The 19518-nt window shown below is 56.7% G+C and overlaps 5 protein-coding genes across 5 annotated transcripts; all 5 read left to right on the top strand.

Annotated features, from left to right (window-relative positions):
• Positions 1-3741: 3741 nt before the first annotated feature.
• On the top strand, positions 3742-4698 carry JKF63_06050 (uncharacterized protein; the record flags this gene model as incomplete). The annotated part of the gene is made up of 1 exon (XM_067902002.1): positions 3742-4698. The coding sequence occupies one exon, from the start codon at positions 3742-3744 to the stop codon at positions 4696-4698; it is 957 nt and encodes a 318-aa protein (XP_067758349.1).
• A 975-nt stretch (positions 4699-5673) lies between these two features.
• Positions 5674-8073, top strand: JKF63_06049 (uncharacterized protein; the record flags this gene model as incomplete). The annotated part of the gene is made up of 1 exon (XM_067902001.1): positions 5674-8073. One exon carries the CDS (start codon positions 5674-5676, stop codon positions 8071-8073), a length of 2400 nt encoding a protein of 799 aa, XP_067758348.1.
• A 4572-nt stretch (positions 8074-12645) lies between these two features.
• On the top strand, positions 12646-14085 carry JKF63_06047 (uncharacterized protein; the record flags this gene model as incomplete). Its single annotated transcript, XM_067902000.1, has 1 exon — positions 12646-14085. One exon carries the CDS (start codon positions 12646-12648, stop codon positions 14083-14085), a length of 1440 nt encoding a protein of 479 aa, XP_067758347.1.
• A 1812-nt stretch (positions 14086-15897) lies between these two features.
• Positions 15898-16863, top strand: JKF63_06046 (uncharacterized protein; the record flags this gene model as incomplete). The annotated part of the gene is made up of 1 exon (XM_067901999.1): positions 15898-16863. The coding sequence occupies one exon, from the start codon at positions 15898-15900 to the stop codon at positions 16861-16863; it is 966 nt and encodes a 321-aa protein (XP_067758346.1).
• A 947-nt stretch (positions 16864-17810) lies between these two features.
• JKF63_06045 (uncharacterized protein) lies at positions 17811-19466 on the top strand (the record flags this gene model as incomplete). The annotated part of the gene is made up of 1 exon (XM_067901998.1): positions 17811-19466. The coding sequence occupies one exon, from the start codon at positions 17811-17813 to the stop codon at positions 19464-19466; it is 1656 nt and encodes a 551-aa protein (XP_067758345.1).
• Positions 19467-19518: the final 52 nt, after the last annotated feature.

Raw genomic sequence — 19518 nt, 5'->3', positions numbered from 1 at the left:
AACCCCCCCTCCTGCGAATTAAATGATCGAATTCGGGAGAGGTGAGAGGAGGGTAGAAGAGGGAAGAGAAGGGGGCGTGCCTTCACCCTTTTCCCTCTCCTCCGTCCCCCCCACCTCTTCTTGTCTCGCCGAGGTGCATAAGAGTCAACTAACGTATAAAAAAAGGAAAAATAAGAGGGGACACAAAATAGGGAGGGCGAACGACCGCGTTCAGCGACACAGACAAATTTACATGAAGTCTGCTGCATCCAAACCTATCACCAGATGTAGCAGTGGGTGCGAAGGGCTGCGATAATGAAACAAAGAGAGGGTGTCACGTTCTGTAGATGATCTCTTCGCTTAATGACCACCGCTGCTGTCGCATTTGTGAAGGAGGATCAAGGCATCTTGAGACCACCGCGCTCTCAGTTCACCGTGTATGTGTGTGTGTGTGTGTGTGTGTGTGTGTGTGCACTTGTGCGCGCGCATTCACTCGGGACCACCCTTATCGCCCCCTTCCAATCCTTCTCATTCTCTCTCTTGCCCCTCCTTTCTTTTCTCTCCTTTGTTACACTCATTATTTCATGGCGGCGTCTCCCTTCAACTGCGATGGTGTCCAAGGCCTCGGGGCGGGAGTCGTGGTACCGTGACGGGGAGCGATTAAAGTCGAGAAAGGAGGCCTCTCGGAGGGGCCGTCCCTCTCACCTTCACGACATTCTCTCCCCCCGTCTCACTTCAAGTTGTGCGAAGTCTCTCTCCTCGATCGAGCGTCGGAGCGAACTAATCGAACGATCAGCATCGCTCTTGCTGCGCATCCCATACGTGTCCGATTCGCTCGCATATTTCTTGTTGGGACGGCGGGCTTCACTTCTACACAAATGTCTTCGTACCCAAAACTCCTGAGCATTCCATGGGTCTGCACGATGAGGTTGTCGTCTGTCACTACCGCGCTCCTGGTCTTTGAAGGGGCAATCATCTCATCGTAGCCCGCGCAGGGTGCAGCGGGTCGCTACAGAAAAGAGCTCGTCTTTCATGACAGTAGTAGCGGTCTTTCTATCAGCGCCGTCGCGTGGCTTCCACGATCCTGCCCCCCCCCTCCCCCCCCTCCCTCCCTCCCTCCTGTTCTGCCATCGTAGGATTGCACACAGCCCGCCCCGCTTCAAAGAGAGTAGTAGTGGTAGTGAGGTTGTACACGTGCTACTCTTCTTCGATGCGGATGTACGGGGAAGATGTACTGTCATCTATTCTCTGGAGGATCGTGAATTCAACATGGACGTGGGGTAACTTCGATTGACTTGGAAGTGGGGCAGGGCGGAGGGGGGGGGTGAGGCGTGTCATCCCGGAGTTTTGCACCTGTGTTTGCCTGCACAAATTATACGTCTCTATTTATGGCCCTCAATGAACAAAATGGTCGACGACTCTATTCATTGTCGTTCTCTCCATCACAGGGATGGTCCGGGTTATTCAGGTAGAGGTGCGCCTGTTCATGGACGACTCGGGGGGGGGGTGGGCACGGGCCGAGAGGCCCGCACCGGGACTGCGCAATCGGTTTCACTGCAATTTGCATTTATGCCAGCGGTCGCCGTAACGCTGGCGCTCTTCGCCTCGGAAATCTGTGAATCCATGCGCCATCGGGGTGAGCCCTTCACTGGATGCGGCCAAGCCGCCCTCGCGAAGCGGGGCTGTCGGGCGGTTTGCCGCTTGAACTCTCCGCATGACTTCTCGAGTGACGTCAAAAATTATCCAACTGATTCATCCTGACTTCCTACAAGATGCTGTTAATAATGATGTGTGGATCCACTGCGTGAGGGAGGGGGGGGGAGGAGGAGGAGGAGGAGGAGGGGGGGGGCGTAATGTCGGCGGCGGTGTTTGTGATCGCTTGCCTCATGGCCACGCTCTAGCGGGCGCCGGCAAAGGGGGGGGGAGACATCGCATCATTTCTACAAGGGGGGTTCTGTACTCAAAAAAAAATGTCTGTTGCTCGCTTCTCTCTCTCTCTATTAAACGTTCAAATTGGCAATCTGAAGACATCGTAGATGACGTCAGACTCTAATTTGCAGTGCACTTGTCCCACCTTTATCGCATCCTGCAGTCGTGTAGGTCTCGCGGTCTGTGTCACACTCGGCTTGCAAATCCGGTTACTGAGGTGCCGGCTGAAGCTGAAGTCTTTCCGTCCGCCTTTTTTGCTCCAGCGTATCCACAACACACGGTCGGCGGAGTGCGCACATTTCGATCCAGTGAGGGTGACGCAAGTGACCCGGGCATCGCTTGAGCCCACCGTTGCGCCTGGGAGAACCCGAGCCTTGCCGGATTCAGTCTGGTGAGTCGAACAGCTGAAGAGAGATGAAATATTTTTTTGTGTGTGACATTTGGGGGTGGGAGGGTGGGGCGCGGTGACTTTGTGGTGGTGTTGGGATCGTTTAATAGGTGTGGGAGCTCCTTCCGCCAGATTGTGAGCTGCTTCTCTCTTATCAGCCGGTATGAATGAACTGTTTTTTGAGAGGTGTGTGCGTATCTCTCTGTGTGTGTGTGTGTGTGCGCTGGGTCTATGACACACACGCGTAAGCGACCGTGCGGGTGGTGAGGGCGTATGGCCGCGGACTGTCTCGGGGTCAAGTCTTTGGAACATCTTTTTTTTTCCATTGAGCCGATCGCTGACTGCGATCTCGATTTCTCCAAGTTTGCGGTTGCGTGTGTGCCTGCCTTGTGTTGGACCTTTGAGGAAAAATCGGGGCGCCACCGTGTGCTTACAAGCCGTTTCCAGCAGTAGGTTCTTGGGCATGTCCAAGGTATGGGGGCAAGGCATGCAAATTGTTGTACGTCTGGTTACATCTACCGTGTCCCATTGGAATCTCATCTGTGGCAGATCATAGGCAGCCGCTTTATATACCAAAGGAATCTCAAGGGTTTGGGTTGTCTTTGTGGAGCGCCGAACCCCATTCTCGTGAGAGCTGCGGGGCAGGGTCCTTTGATCAGAGTCTGCTCGCCCATTTCACTGAGTACATTGTGTGCGTCAGTCTCGATTCTTCCTGACTGCTGAGGCGGGGTGCGACCGGGTGCAGTTCATGGAGATGGGTGACCTCGTCTCTCCTGCAGGTCAGACTGACCGGGCACGTGTCTGAAGCTGTTGTTTGTGTCGTCACGTCCCCGCCCCCTCCCCCAGTGCTGCGCGTATTCTTGGAGTTCTTCTCTCTCCCCCTCTTCCCTCTTCCATTCTTTCTTTCCCTTCCACTCGAAAACAAACTTTCTACAGGATGCGGTGGCTCTCAAAGGAGAGAGCATCATCACTGGCTCAACCTCCACCGCTGTACACCGCAAGAAAAGCGTATATCAATCAGCTGAGAGACTTCGTGTTTATGCGTGAACGGCCCTCCCCTCCCCCCCCCTTCCCCCCCTCCTAATGTGTCCTCTGTTGATGTCTACACTTGTAAAGCTGCTCTGCCTTGCCTCCTCCTACTCATCCCTCTCTTTTTTTTCTTTTTACACGCACCGATACCTGCGCACTCCCCCCCCCCTACAGATACGCAGCCATTTGAACGTGTGCGGTGTTACGTTCCCAGATTGTCTTCCTCTCGCGATTCCCCCTCACGTCGTGATCTTTTTAGAGGGCTTCTCTCCCTGTCATCTTGTCTTTACTCCCACCGCCAGTTGATGCTGTCCCTGCTCTGTTCCCCTCTCTCTCGCCCCGCTTACGCACGTTGAGCTGGTCGTGCATTCAAAGTCTCTCTTCCTTTTCCTCTTCTCTCCCCTGTCCTGTGCATAATGACGTCCACGTCGCGCGTCGAAGGCGACAATCTCGTCTCTGTCTTCGCCGGCGGGTTCGCCGGTATCTGCTCGACATGTGTGACAAACCCCCTCGACACCATTCGCGTGCGCCTGTCAGTTGATCGTTCTGCCACGGGAAAAATGCACAAGAGTCTTTTTTTAACCGCACGCGACCTGTTCAAGGAGGGCGTTCTCCACGCGTTCAGCCGCGGTCTCGGCGCAAACATCATGGCTTCTATGCCATCCAATGCGGTGTATCTCCCCACCTATCGCTTTCTCAAGAACGAGCTCACCGATTTAGGGGTGAGAGAGGAGGTTCGGCCAATGATTTGTGCCTTTGGTGCCGTTGTCGCCACTAACCTCATCCTTTCCCCCCTCTTTCTCATCCGGACTCGGGTGCAAGTAGATGACAAGCTCACCATCCGTCAGGTGTTTAGCGACGTCATGCGCCGCGACGGCGTGCGGGGGCTTTACCGTGGTACTGTCACTAACGTGGCAGGTCGATTTGTAGAAGAAGGCTGTTTCTGGACTGTGTATGAGCTCCTCAAGCGTACGACGCACGAAGGTGGCTTCGGCGAGTGCAGCTTTTGGTGGGCCTCCGCCACGATGGTGTCCTTGACAATGATTGCCAAGTTGGTGGCAGTTGGCGTGGCGTACCCGTACAACGTCGTCATGAACCACCTGCGCACGGTGAACAAGACGACAGGGGAGCACGACTACGTGCGGGTGCTGCCGACATTGCGGCATATATACCAAGTGGACGGTTTCTTCGGTTTCTACAAGGGACTGGCCCCACAAATTTTACGCAGCGTCGTCAGCAAGGCCACGCAAATCTACGCGTTCGAGTTGGCGCTATTCACGTATGCGCAGATGTACCGCCGCAAGCCGCTGCCTGTCCCGTTGACAAGTAGCATAGCACCCGCCGCTGAGTCTGATGGATCCACTTTAGGGTAGCACCTAACCGGCATCAAAAAAGGGAGGAGAACACAAGACGTGCACACACTTTGATAAGGACAGGGGCGCGCGGGGTGAAAGGAAGATGTCTCTATCGAGAGATGAAAGGCGGGTAGTCATGCGGTGACGGGGGAGAGGCTCTTTGTATCGAAGGCGAGGCGATGTTTCCTACCGCCTAACTTTTTTATTTCACATAACCGCCCCCCCTCCCCTCCCCTCCCCATGTGAGCACAGATGGATGAATGAGGAAGGGAGAATCCGCATTGTAACCTAGACAAACATACAAGACCACACAGTCGGATAGACACAGACACACAAGCAAAACACTTTGAAGGGGAGCGCCAACGCGTGCCCAAAAGCGGTTTGGTTCACAAAGAGGGGGGTGGTGAGGCTTCCTCACCCTTCTTATCTTTGAACCTATCCCTCCCTTTTCTTTTTCAACTCTCTCTCTCTCTGTATGTATATGTATGTGTGTGTGCGTGATTGCTCGCTGTTCTTCTTGGGGGGGGGATGGGGGCGGCAGGGTCGTCCTCGCCCTTTTCGGATGAGTAGACCGAAGCTGTTAGCCGCGTTCAGCGGCTGCCCCCAGGTGCTCAGCAGAGGGCTCGCATACAGACAGAGAAACAGAGCTGTGCAAGGTGCATGAAGCGGGCTGCATACGTCTCTTTCCGATCTCCATGTGTTCACGTTTTTTTTTCATGGACTTCGCACCCTTACATTTTACTCGTTTACTCTTTTTCTCGCCCCGTTTCCCCTCCTTCCACCTGTTGACCTGGTCGGCCCTTTTCTCTCGCTCTTTCTCACTCTCTCCACACATTTCTGTTCTTCCGGGGCAGTAGCTGTGGGGGTCCCCCTGGGGGAATTAAAGGTCACCGGCATCGTCTCGTCTTACATCCTGAGTGGCAGCGGCAGCAGCCGTGCACATCGTTGCAGGGGTTTCATTTCACTTGTTTTTTTTTCTCTCTTAATCCCGCGATGAAGGCAGCTAACACGCCGACCGCCGCGGCCCAGGCTAAAGCCGCTGCACAGGCCGAGGCCGCCGCTGCCACCGCGGCTATGCATTCTTCTCGTGCTTTTCTTGAATACGGTGCCTCGCTATATGAGGTGTACACCCACCTGCCCGAAGACGCCACGGCGCGACTGCCCCACACTCGCTACGCGGACTACTTGCATCACTTCGGCTTCAGTATTGAGCGGGAAAGCAAAATCGGGGATGCCTCGGTGACGGCGGTGGCTGCGGCGGCTCACCACAAGGGAAAGTCACATGCCAAGACGCAGGCGCCACGGGGCGATGGTTGGGGCATGGGGGTTGATGTGGTTTCCCCTTGCGACCCCGACGGGGTCGCTGGCTGGGGTCTGCCGGAGGCCCTGCGCGCCGAAGCGGATTCACAGTGTTGCGCTGTTGGGGCACTGCGCGACGCCACTGAGTGGACTGTAATTGCAGAGCAGCTTGCGGCCCCCTTCATGACTGTCACGTGGCGGCAGACGGCCACGCAGTGTGCCATCAAGAAAGCGCGCTGCGTGTACATGTGGCTGTGCTCCCACATGACGCTCCAGACGGCCGTCCCAGAAGCAGAAGTGGAGACAAACGTGAACCGTGAAAAGGCTTCCGTCAGCGGACGATCGGCCTCGCAGCAATCGGCGTCGTTACCGCGAAAATCCCCACGCGTGGCTCGCAAGGTCAAGGATGTGGCGACGTCGCTAGAGCCCGCCGATCCCCCTGATGCACTGCTGGTTTCTCTGCAGACGCGGTGTGCGTCAGCCCCTCTTCTGGCCACCGTGTACATGCGCATGCTGGCCAGCGTTGGTGTCTCGTGTGAGGTTGTGGTGGGACAACTTAAGGGTGCGGCCCCAGAGGAGTCGTTTGAGTGGAGTTGGAACATTGTGGCCATCGACGGCAAGCAGTACCTTGTGGATGTATCAGCCGCCTTGTCGAATGGGGTGTTGCGCCGCTCCCCGAGCCCTACAGATGCTTCGGCGTCTGAGGTGTCGCTGGAGGCGAATAAAGGGCATCGGGGAGCCAACGCTTCATTCCGGGGAAAGGCGGCCGCCCCGTTGCCGACCTTTTCTTTGGAGGCCGGGACATTGCCATCGAACGAATCCGTTCAGCTGCTCCCCTTTTCACCGGAGGGGATGCGGCGGAATTTTTTTTTCTTTGCCCACCCGACCGCTTTCCTCGTGTCACATCTCCCCACCGACCCCGCGAAGACGCTCGTGCAAACCACCGCCATGCTGGCGGAGCAGTGGGCACAGCAGCCGCGCCCCACACCCGCTTTATACCACTACGGACTGCAGTTGGCCTCTCACCAGACGCGCAGCGTCGTGGTTGCGACCAAGACACCCGTCTACATCTCGTTAGTAAATCCCAACTCCAGCAAAGTGGAGCTGTGCTGCGTTCTGTACGCGGGGACTCTCCAATCCCTACCCGAGGATCTCTCTAAAACAACCCCTTTAGGGGCAGAGTGGGTATGGCATCAGCGCGAAGAGAGCACCAGCACGGACACGTTCACCCTCACAGTGCCACAGCCGGGCTACTACGTGGTGGTGCTCGGCGCCCGGCCAATCCGTGCCGACCCATACAGCGCCGCCATCACTCTCCCTGGAGAGACGGCGTTCACGCCAGTGGTTTCGTACGAGATACGCATCGGTTTCACGCTGAAGAACTCCCCGGTGCTGCCGCGCCAGTACTTGTCACCGTCTGTTTGTCGCCTCATTGCACCGCTGTGTTCGCAGCTTCTACCAGGGAAAAATCACTTCTGCGTAATGCCGTCGTGCAGTAACGTGTTGGCCGTCGCCGTGGTGAATTACGCTGTTTCGACAGCCACTCGCACTCTTCTTGCGTTTCTGCCTTTCCAACCCTACCGAGCCGCTTTTGAAGGCCCCGTGGACGTGCGCGTAGGGGACAATGTGGAGGTGTGGGTACTCTACGGTGCGCCGGATCGCCATGGGCAGCCGCTCAGACAGCGAGTCGCACTTGCAGCACCCCCAGAGCCTCCAGTATCCCCTTCTGCGTCAACTCCCTCAATTGCAGGGTCCAAGTTAGTTGACAAAAAAAAGAAGGGTGCTGCCGCCCTGGAGCAGCAGCAGCAAATCGCTGCGGAGACCCAGCTGACCCTCCTTGTAGAGGCACTGCGCAGAGGCGAGGTGTTCCAGCGTTGCTTCGGCGGTATTGAGGTGCGTCACTTTCTTTCTCCTGCCGTGGTGGATGTTATTGAACCGCAGCCGACAGTGGAGCAAGAGCAGGGCAACACGCTGCGCCAACTGGTTGGCGTGACGAGTGCGCTTTTCTGCGAAGCTGATGAGATAGTACGACATCAACCAGATCCGGTCGGAGGCTACTTTAGAAGAGTCACGTCCTCTGCCTCGAGGTCGTGAGGAAGTACAGATGCAATTGAGCGGAAGCGGGGGGGGGAGGCTGTTTTAAGTGTTATGTGACGCTGGGCGTGATGAGAGCGCTGCGTTCGCGCGGATATGCTGCCCAGAGCACCGCGCTGCAGCACACTTGCGCATAGGCGTATAGGTGTGATTGCCCCCCCCCCCCCCCCCCAATTCAAACACACACACACAAACGCATGTCGGCTTCTATCTTTGTTTCGTGTCTCTTCCTCTGAGTAGGTTGCAGCATTCGCCTCGAGCCTCACAAGTCTTCCCCGGCACCTAGCGAGAGCGGGTCCACGAGAAAAGTCCTCCAGAGGCACTAACTGACAATCCGATGTGCATATGAGAGAGCAGCGGAAGGTGTTTGGTGTGTGCGTCTATGTGTGTGTGTGTGTGGTGCTCTGGGGACTTTCATGTACATTAGCTGCCTGCTGCCCCAATGGAGGGGGGGCGCGGTGGCCAACCGCGTTTCCTGTCGGTTTGTGTTCGCCTTCGTTCCCACCTCAGGTCTCAGCTGTGTTCTCTCCTTCGCCGCTTTGGTTTTTTTCCCAAATTGATGTGTAGTATACCGCGTCTTCGACGCGCTGCACCCCCTTGCGGCTTCCCCCCTGCGAATCCTTGCATATATGACGCAGAACAAAAAGAACAAATACCATCGCAGACCCAAAAGTTTACTCGTATGCAGAGCACTCCGTGGGTACATCGATCGTTCACTGCGGATGCACTGTGTTTGCTCTCTCATGGCGCCCCCCCCGTGATTTCTGGGTACTGTTGTTGGCACCGCATACGTGCATAGCATATATGCTTGTGCGTTCGTGACGTAAGTTTCTCTGGTGCATTGACCCACTGAGATGTCCTGCTGAGGGTTTAGAGTATCAATGAGGTGTTCGGTATGCGTGCACGCCTGTATACGTGTGTGTGTGTGTGTGTCTGCCGATGGGTAGCTACATGCAGTGCCATGTTTTTTTCCTGCCGATGCTCCTCCTGTGTGTTGTCGTCTTCTAACTTTTCATTCCCAAACTCCCTTTATCATTTTCGTGTGACCCGCGCAGCTGCCTAAGCCGGCTGCCCCCCCTCCCTCCGTCCCTCCCTCCATCGCCCCGCCCTCCCCCCTCCCTCCCCCGCGGTGTAACGCCCCCCAATTCCCCCTTTCGCTATCAAGTTGTTTTCCACAAGACCAGGAGACATCAAGGCGCGGTGTCGAGCCATTTCTGTTCTGGAAGACTCCAGCATGCGACGTCATGCAGTCGTGTGCCGTGATCGGGTGTGGCCCAGCTGGAATGGTGGCGAGTAGGGTGTTGCGGCAAAGTGGGCTTCTCGTCACGTGCTTCGATCTCGCCCCAGAGCCAGGCGGCATCTGGGCCAGCAACGCGCGTGACATCTACTCCAGTCGTGGGTGCGTTTCACCCATTTATCCGTCTATGCGCTGCGTGCTGCCCAAGGATCTCATGTCGTTCAGTGATGTCCGCTTCGACTACGCCGTCCCACAGTTTCCGCACCACACGGCGGTGCAGCACTACTTGCACCAGTATGCCTCTCAGACGGGTGTCCGGGGGCTCACGCGGTTCAACACAAAAGTGGAGTCTGTCCGTTTTCACCCTGCAGATGACACGTGGAAAGTCATATCGGTGAATGTTGTGAATGGGGATGTCATGGAGTGGTCCTTCGACAGGGTCTGCGTGTGCACCGGCCAATCGCAGGAGGTGCGTTTCCCTGCCGGGCTGCGGGAGGCGCTTGAGGGGTACGTGCGCGAGGGCGGAGAGGTGCATCACGCCGCGCATGTGAAAGACTTTCGTTGTTTTCACAGGAAACGCGTCGTCGTGGTTGGCAACGGTGTCTCCGCTCACGACTACTGCATTGAACTGAAGCGGATGGGCGCAGATGTCTATCAAAGCATCACTGCACAAGCTTCTTCCTTCTGCGTATCTGCTCCACAGAAAGGATTGGCGCGTACCTCGCCCGCCGCTGCGCATCGAAAGGGTTTGGGAGCGACGTCCCCGTGTCGCGAACAGGCGAAAAAAGAGGTGTCAGACGTACGGGTGGCCGCTGACGCTGCCACGCGCTTCCTCGTCCTCGCGGCTCGCCTACCGTGGTTGCGCGACGACGTGCACGCTGCGAATGATTTAGTGTGCAAATGGCTACAGTACCGTAATACGCGGCTAGAGAACATCCCAGCATTGGGGCCACCTATCGGAAATGACGGTCGCGGACTGCGCTTTGCTGCGAATCCGTTGGCACGACAGAGCACCGCAGACATGGTTTCCATGGCAAAGGAAGGGGTTTATCGCCGCAGCGAGTTTTTATCTGCGTCGCCTGCAGAGCTGTTTATCGATAACGTCGACGCTGTTATCTGCGCCACAGGGTACACACGCCGATATCCTTTTTTGCACCCAGACGTGCGCAACATGCTGGAGGAGGATCAGCCTCTGCTCACTTTGTCTTACTCATTTTCTTCGCCAAGCACTTCCGGCGACCTAGAAGGTGACTTCCCTGCCGCCAATCGGCATGGTCTGTACCTGGGTACGCTCTGGTCCGCGGAGCCCTCGTTGGCGCTGGTAGGTCATCGAAAGGAGCTGATGCCCCCCTTTTTACTCTTTGAGGCACAGGCGCGCTTCATCGCTTACGCTTTTACTCAGCGTGTGTCGCTTCCCGAGGGGGTGGAGGCGATGTGCGCGAGGGAGGACGCTTTAGTAAGGGAAAACGCAGCTCCGTCCCATTTCCACAGCGGGAACACGGCGGGACTCCACTCGGCGGTGTACTTTAATGTCCTCCAGCGCGAACTGGGCGTGAGCTCCCGCGAAACGTACACCGCCAAGTTACTGCAGCGCCAGAAGTGGCTGCTGCTGTCCACGCTGGTGCGCATCTACCATAAAATCCGCTCCATGGCCCCCCTCAAGCGCAAGAAGCAGCACCTGCTGTTCAGCAACAAGGTTTAGCGATTTGGGAATGCGGTTTGGGTGTCTGCGGAATGAGCGGCTCAGTGTGGAGGAGTGCATCTAGACAGAACTGGAGGGATCTTGACCCTACACGCACGGGGAGTGGGGTAGGAGAGAAAGAGGGTCGTGGAAGAGCATGCACGCCCGCATGTGTGTGAGTCTTTAGAGATTCATTTGTCCTTGCGCCGTGCACCCACACATTGGCCCCCTTTCACTGACTCCACGCCTCCTCTCCTATTCTCCTGGATCATGGCCCCGCCTTCGCCTTCATTTTCTTTCTCAGCTGTTCTCATCCATATCGGCATCTTGCCGCTGCTGCCTTTGTGATTGGAGTGTCTTTTCGCTCTCCAGCTGAGCCGTTGTCACCCAGTCCCCCTCCCCCCCTCTTGGCCCAGCGTACCAGGCATGCATCTTTCTTTTTTAGCGACCCGAATATATCGATGCAGTGACACATTGCCCACACACGCGTGTGGGTCTATTCGCTGTCTCCCCTCTCTTCCGCATCTCTAAAGGGCATAAAAGCAGGCGTGTTACTCTGTTCGCTCTTGACGTTGGTGAGTGAAGGACAGATAGGCAGTTCGTGTCTGAGGTATGTATGCGTGCCTGCATCGCCACCATACACGCTCACCTTTTCCCACGTGTGTGTCCTTGGAATGGTTGAATGGTCCGCACATACAGGTTTTCTCATGGACGCTCCTCGTTCGAAGTGCGAGAGAGGCGGGGGGGAGTGGGGGGAGGCAGCGACACAACGCTTCGAATGCATCTCTCTGCACATGTGCTTCAGAATCCAAGAGCACATGGTGGACTCCCTCGTCAATGTGCAGCCCATTGGCAGTTCTTCCCTGTCGCTGCAGGACGTGCGCATTCCATCACCCTTCTTTTCGCTGCCCCTCTCTTTGTCTCTCTACGGGTTGGTGCCCCTCCCTCTCCCCTAAAACCCCGAACACCACATCCACGCCCGCCACTCAGTACGAAGTCAAATACGTCTCCTGCGCGCTTCCCCTTTACCTCCACCGTGACCTGGCCAATTTGCTGCTGCTGCCTTGTTTGCTTTTTTTTTTGCTCCCGAGTATACATCAACTCACACATACGTACTTCGCTTTTCACAAAGACGCACACGTATCCTTGTTCATCTTGTTTGACCATCGTACCTCTTTCTGCCGCCGCAGGGCGTGTCGCTGTGTTCGAAAGACACATTGACGAGCAAGAGCTCAATACACATTCCACTTGTCTGCTGCTCGAGCTGGCTGGTATCCCCCCATCCCCCTTCTCTCCTCTCCTTTCCCCTCTCTCCTTCCTCTTCCTCCCTCTCGTACTGCGCTTCACCCGCATCCTCTCTTTTGTTGTTATTTGATAGAGATTTCCTTTTTTGTTTCCAATTTCTATTTGTGTCTTCCTTCGCGCCCCCCCTCCCCCCTCCTCCTCCCCCTCCCCCCCCTCTTTCACTTCTCTCCCGCCACCCCCTTTCTACTATCACCACAACACCGGCAGCGGGATCCACGCACCGGCGTGCCATCTCCGCCACCCCACCCCTCCCCTCACAAAAATCAACGAGGCGGTTCTTCGCCGAGCGCGTCTGTTTTTTTTTTACAAAGTTCCATTCGAAACATTCGTCTCGTTTTCACCAGGCGATATGCATCGCGCCCTCTCGCTGCCCTGCCGCTCCGCTGGAGCGGCTGCTACGTCTTCGCAAACGCTGCTCACAGCCGTGCGGTGCTGCAGCACAGCTGCCGCCCCTGCGCCTGCACCTGCCCCGACTGCACCCCTCACAGACTCGGGTTCCAAGACACTCATTCGCGACATGCGTCCGCGTGAGCTGATGAGGGAGCTGGACCGCTTTATTGTGGGTCAGAGCGAAGCCAAGAAGGCTGTATCTGTGGCACTGCGCAATCGCTGGCGCCGTCACCAGGTGCCAAGCGACATTCGCGAAGAGATTGCACCGAAGAACATACTGATGATTGGCCCCACCGGCGTGGGTAAGACGGAGATCGCCCGCCGCCTTGCGAAGCTCGTAGATGCCCCCTTTGTGAAGGTCGAGGCCACCAAGTTCACAGAGGTGGGCTTCCATGGCCGAGACGTGGAGAGCATCGTTGAGGACCTCTACAAAGCTGCCTTGTCGCAAACAAAACAGAATATCCGCCGCCAGCATGAGGAGGAGGCAAAGGTGAAGGCGGAGGACCGCATTCTAAAATCTTTGGCTGGGGTGTCGGATGGCTTCCGGGAGCACCTGCGCAGTGGTGCGTTGGATGATATAGAGGTTATGGTGGAGCTCCAAGAGAAAAAAGAGAAACCCAAGACGGCGGGTGGCGAGGGCGTCTTTATTTCCCTCGACATTCCCTCCATGATGAGCGGGCAGCGCCAGCAGACCATTAAAAAAGTGATGAAAATCAAAGACGCCTTTCCAGCGGTGCTGCAAGAGGAGCTGGACAAAATGATGGACACTGAGGACGTCACAGCCGAGGCGCTGCGTGCTTGCGAGGAGGACGGCATCGTTGTCATTGATGAAATCGATAAGATTGTGACAGCTGCTGGAGGGTACAAGGGCCACCAGGCTTCTGCCGAGGGTGTACAGCAGGATTTGCTGCCGTTGGTGGAAGGCACAACCGTGTCAACAAAGTTCAACGTGCAGGTAAAAACCGATAAGATTTTGTTCATCTGCAGCGGTGCTTTCCACAGCGTAAAGCCTTCAGACATGTTGGCCGAGCTGCAGGGCCGTCTGCCCATCCGTGTTGAGCTACAGCAGTTGACCAAAGAGGACTTCCACCGCATCATCACTGAGCCACGCTTCAACCTCATCGCGCAGCACAAGGCGATGATGGCTACCGAAGGCGTCGACCTTGTCTTTGAAGACGATGCGCTTTGGGAGATTGCTAGCATCGCTGCACATATCAACGCAACAGTGCAGAACATCGGTGCACGCCGCCTCATCACGATCACGGAGAAGGTTGTGGAAGAGATCAGCTTTGAGGGGCCGGAGCGGAGAAACGAGAGGTTCGTCATTGACGCCGCCTACGTGAAGAAGGCTGTAGACAAAATGGTCAAGAAGGTGGACATCAAGAAGTTCATCTTGTAAGTTGATCTGCGCGCGCGTGTGTGTGTGTATGTGGTGTGTATGCGTGCGTATGTCCATGCATACGTTCACCTTTTCTTTTTTCTTGTATTTTGTTTGCCCCCTTCCCCCTTTTCCCGTTCGCATGTACACGGTTCGCACCATTTTCCTTTTTTTTCTGTGCTGTGAGACGTGGGGTGCGTGCCTGTGGTGCAGTTGAGCAATGCTGAGTCGGGGCTGTCACTAGCCACGACTGCAACTCGGCGATGTGGCGATGATGATGATGCTGGGGTGGGATAGGGGCAGACTGGGATGTCTCTGCAGAGGAGGTCTAGTAATGCAGGGGGTCTGTTGCACCCCCATGCTCCACTGATGTAGAGTGCATTTCCTTTGTAGGCGACTGCTCTGGCTGCTCGGTGCTTGTGTGTCTCTTCTTCGGCTGGCGTTGTCAGCGGCGCTTCTCTCTTCTCGTCTTGTGGCCTCCCTCGTGTTCCGCTGTTATTGTTGTTGTCTTTTTTTCCCGTTTGCTTTTGTTTTCTCACTCGTGTGAAAACGTTGTGCTGTTGCGGCGTTGGCACCCATCCGTTGATACGCTGAGAGAGAGAGAGGGGGGGGAGGGAGCTCGCCGATTGCTTCACCTAGAGTGGCTTTTTCTGTCATTGGACTATTGTCCATGCAGGTGTAGTTACGCCTCCGAGGCGCTGCAGCGAAGCAATCGTGTGTGTGTGTGTGTGTGTGTGCGTGCGTGCGTGCGTGCGGGGACGCTGTTGGAAAAGGGGACTGAGGGAAAAGAGGAAGAGGGGAAAGACGACCCCCCCCCTGAGTCTTTTCCTCCCTCCATCCCCCAGCCCACGCGTCCTCTGCCCCCCCCCCCTCCACCTCCCTCCACCTCCCTCCACCGAGGGTGAGGGATAACATATCTTCTGGTATATTTGCTGTTGGCTAAGAAACTGGAAAGGAACGTACAAGAAGCGACAACAACGGTAAAATTATAAAAGGTGTGAGACTTACTTCCTCTCTCCCGCCCCTTCAACTTCGACTCCCTCCCCCCCCCCAGGTGGATCGAACGCGTGCTGGTTTGTCCGTGGTATTAGAGGACCCAGTGCGCGAGTTGCGCGTGTCGCCGATATGCACAGCTGCACACCACTCCCCCCTACATCATGTCCTCCAGCGCCCGCGCTCTGCGACATTCCGTTCGGGCGTGCAGGGATGCTGCCGTTCGCTGTTTCTGCATTTCCTCGCAATTCTTTTTCTCGACTTCCGGAGCTCCCCTCTTCTCCGTCATCGCATGGCTCAAGCAGCGGTGCAGTTGTAATGGGTGGCGATAGATACAAGCCCCCCCCCCCCTCCCTCCCTCCCCCACCGCTTTTATCCCTCACAAAAATCGATCTCTCTTCTCTTTTCGGTCTTCCCACTCTCCCCTTCTATTGGCTGTTGCTCCTCGATATCTTTCCCCCATGTTTTTCTCTCCTTTGTTTTGACCTGTAGTGTACCCGAGTAGTTCCCAAGGCGGAGGGCCGTTTCATTGCCTATCCAGCTCCGGCACCGTCCCTTGTTCTCGCTTTTCTTTTCACTGCCGGGCTATCAAGAGTCTTGGTGTGCTCCCACGGCTTCGTCATCTGTCTCCCCGCCCCTTTCCAGTCTTTCTTCCGGCCGAGGCACAGAGGGTGAAGGGAACGGCCAGTGGCAACGGTCGCGTGTTTGTCTTCGTGTTCGTAGAAGACACACTGTCGCTCTGTCACTCTCTTGTTCGCGAGTTTCTTCCAACGTAGTCCCCCCTCCTCCCCACAACGCACACACACACCTCCTCTCTCTGTTCTCGTGCGGCTTTATATCATGCGGCGCTCTTCGTTATGTTTGTACAAAATTCCCAAGAACATGGGTGTGGCGCCGCGCTTTGACACGTGGAACGAAAAGTATGAGCCGTGGGAACACCTTAAGCGCATGGGGCGACTGGCGGGCACCGGTTTTTACATTCCCCCTGAGTGGTACAGTCACTTCCGCATGTTCCCGCCCATCAATCACAACTTCCAACAAGAGAGAACGCTCAACCCACACAACGCAAGCGAGCCAACGCAGGATGACACCGATCGCCTTTCCGCCGAGCGTATCGCACTGCGTGATGAGCTATCGCGGAAGAGTCGCCTCTTAGCGTCAGAAGGAATGCGGTATTACAACGTGTTTTGGATACGTAAGCCGCTCGATCGCATGGAGCGGCACTACTACGAGCTGAAGCGCAAGGGTGTAGCGCACTCGGAGGCCATCAAGCGGGTGCTGCAGGTGTTCTACGATGACCTCACTGTGAAGAAGCGCGTAGCCGCCATTCAGGCAGAGGAGGCGAAGCTGTCTGGCAAGTACATCTCCATGCGTGAGGCAACAGTCATAATGGGGGTGCTTACACAGCTGCAGAAAGAACAACTGACTCCGCATCAGGTGACGCTCCTGGCAAAGGAGCAGCGAGAAAAGGCGCAAGCAGGCGAGTCGTTTGCAGCTACAGTAGAGCGCTCTACTGAGCCAACCGCTGACGCTACCCAGGGTGCCGCAGAGGGCGATGAGGTCATATCGGCTGGCACTCTCGCCGACTTGCTCTCCATGGAGGGGGACCTGGACCACACCGCGCCAACCGTCTCGTACAAAGTCATGATCCACGACACGGACCACGACAGTGTGAACCAGCTTCAAGAGGCAGCACTGGATCATACTGGCAGGAGCGACTGGTACACGGGTGCGTCACCTGTGCTTCACACAGAAGATGCAGGCTCTACCGCACGCACTCCCTCCAGGAAGAGGACGGGGAGTTGATGCTCAGTGGCGGCGCCATCGCCAGCTAGCATGTGTGTCTTCTCCTGCGTGAGGCGTCGATGGGTGTCAGTGAGTAATTCAATAGCCGCCGTTCTCTCTCCTTCGAACCTTCTCTTCCGTTGTCCTCTCCTCTCCTTGCTCTTGCCGCTTGTCGCGAACTCTCCTACTCTTTATACACTAATGATCCAATGTGTCACTGAGGGGAGGGTAGCGTGGTGTTGGCCCTGACAGACGGAGCCGGTTGCGCGTTACATGCGTTCGACTTGAATCTTTTGCTCATTGGGCCGTTCGCCGATTGTCCTGCATTTCACCTGAGTGTCTCTTTGCGTATCAGCCGCTGTGTGCTCTGTGTGTATGTGTGTGTGTGGCTCTGTTTTCCACATTAACTGACAAACAGCAAATAGAGTGAAATAGACAATGATGACATGCACCCTCGAATTCCGCTACAGTCGCCAGTGGGGATGGTGCCAACTGCGCACGGGCAGCGCCTTCCTGTGATTGTGCATTCTCTCCCCCCTCCTCTTCCGAACACCACGATGTGTTTGCGTGTCTGTGGACGCGCTTGTTTGTCTGTTTGTCAACTCACGTTGCGCATCTTCCCCCTCGACAATGTGTTATCTGAGCCCGTCTTCTTTCCACTTCGTCCCCCCGCCCGATCCCCATTCTCTCGGTATATCGCGTGACTTCCGTCACGCCCTAGTTGTTTCAGTATGGCGTTCCATGCGGAGTGACCAACTCGGCATTCCTCGACCTCACCTAGCTGACCTTGCATCCTCTCTTCTTCTCGCTGCCGGCAACTGCAGCCGTTGCCGCTTAGCGTCCCTGCAGCGGCACCTCTGCTTGGGGCGCCCCTCTCCCGGTTTTTCCCCTTCCAGCCACTCCGGGCGCTTGTGTGCGGCCTTCGCGTCCATTCGTCCGCTTCGGTGCCCTGCTACCCTGGGAAGGTTATGAGTGAACAACCGCAAACGAGCTCGCCACCAGCGGAGGCTACTGGCTCAGAAGCCTGCGATGGTGTGGGTGTGTATCGCGTACCCAAAGTGCAGCGCGATGTTATCATGTCTCGCCTCACCATGCACGACCTCCACCTTTCTGGGGCATCGAAGGCGTCGTCGCTTTCTTCGTCGATTCTGTCGTTCGTCAGCTGCGGCGAGGAAGGAGATGAGACCCCCGATGGCAGCAGCCGGGTAAGAGACGCTGCGTTACGCCCAGGGCCGATGCGGATGCCCCTGTCCTCCATCGCCAAGGCCGAAGCCGCCTTGCAGAAGACAGTGAACCTCTCCAAAGGTGGCCTCTGTGCGGAGTTCACTGTGGAAGACATCCGGCGCATCGAGGATGCTGATGTGCTTCGCTATCTCTCTACTAGCTCCAGCGCACAAGCCGAAAGCAATGGCGGTTCCAAGACATTCCCTGTGGAAGGGTCGAGCGTCCCTGCGGCGACGACCGCGATAGACATTGAGGCACACATGGCCGCTTTGCAGAAAGAGATCGACACTTTCATCACCGCTGTTGACAACGAAGGACGCACCTACGAGATCCGCGTCGGGGCCTCTGGTCACGTGGAGGTGCCCATCGGCGACGACGACGACGGAGTTTCTCTGCCTGGCGGCGAGAGTGACACGGTGCTGGTGCCAACAAGCGACGCTGCACATGTCGCCCTGTCTGACGAGGACGCAGCAAGAGCCAAGAGACCCCCAGAGTCCACGTTTTCCCTGCCCGCTAGCGAGGCAACGCTGTCGGAAGCCGACCCAGCAATCCGGCCTGGGCGACGTGCCTTTCCGTCAAAGCCGCTCGGCCCGACGCGGCCGGCAGTGCACTTCAACGCACGGGTGCGCCAGCAGAATCGCCTCTGCACATCCGTTCCACGGACGCGACCCTCGCAGCCGAGGCAGCTATCTACGTCAAAACCTCCATCGATTCCTGTGCACCCACAGGCGAGCTTGGCGGACGGCGAGGAGGCGCGTGTTCAGCACTTGCTTGACCAGTCCAATGTTGCTGCTTTGATGATAAACCCATTCGTGCCTGGAGAAGAGATGGTGCAGCGTCTTCGCGGACTCGAGAGGGAGGTGCGGCGCTATGAAGCTGTCCGCGGTGTTGCAGTGACCGAAAGCATTTTGCAGTCCCTCAACGACGAGACAAACGACGCGCCCCATGTCGCCAAGACAGCCACAGACCTCGGGAACGCCTATATGCTCTACGCACGAGAGCAGGAGAAGGCGGCGCAGCAGCGGCGCTCTGTCAATGAGCGCCTCCGTGCACTGCAGCGGAGAGCAGAGGAGGTAGCATTAGCCCCGGCTGACGACTTGCCTTCGTCTATCGTAGCACTAAGGCCATCCTGGGCACAACCCACCGCACCCATTGTGGAGGAAGCACAGGTTCAGCGTTTGCTTGAGATCGCCCGCGAGGAGGAAGTGAGGGCGAAGGAGGCAAATCTGGGCGGCGCTTCACCACCGCCAACTGCTGAGCCACTGGAAAGCTTACACCGCCTGATGAACGACGTCTGCGCGCGCGCAACAGATCTTTTGGCTACGCATGAGTCTGCACCACTCGCGCTCCGCGCTGTACCGGCGCTAGAGGATACGTCAGATGGAGACCCTGAGGCCTGACGTAGCGGGTGCGACTGTCGCCGTGTGACTTTTTTTTTTCGGAATGTGTATA

Source organism: Porcisia hertigi, chromosome 15 (assembly GCF_017918235.1).
Source record: "Porcisia hertigi strain C119 chromosome 15, whole genome shotgun sequence".
NCBI classification, from domain to species: Eukaryota; Euglenozoa; class Kinetoplastea; order Trypanosomatida; family Trypanosomatidae; genus Porcisia; species Porcisia hertigi.
Note: the sequence above shows the minus strand (reverse complement) of the source record. Positions and strands in the feature narration are given on the sequence as shown.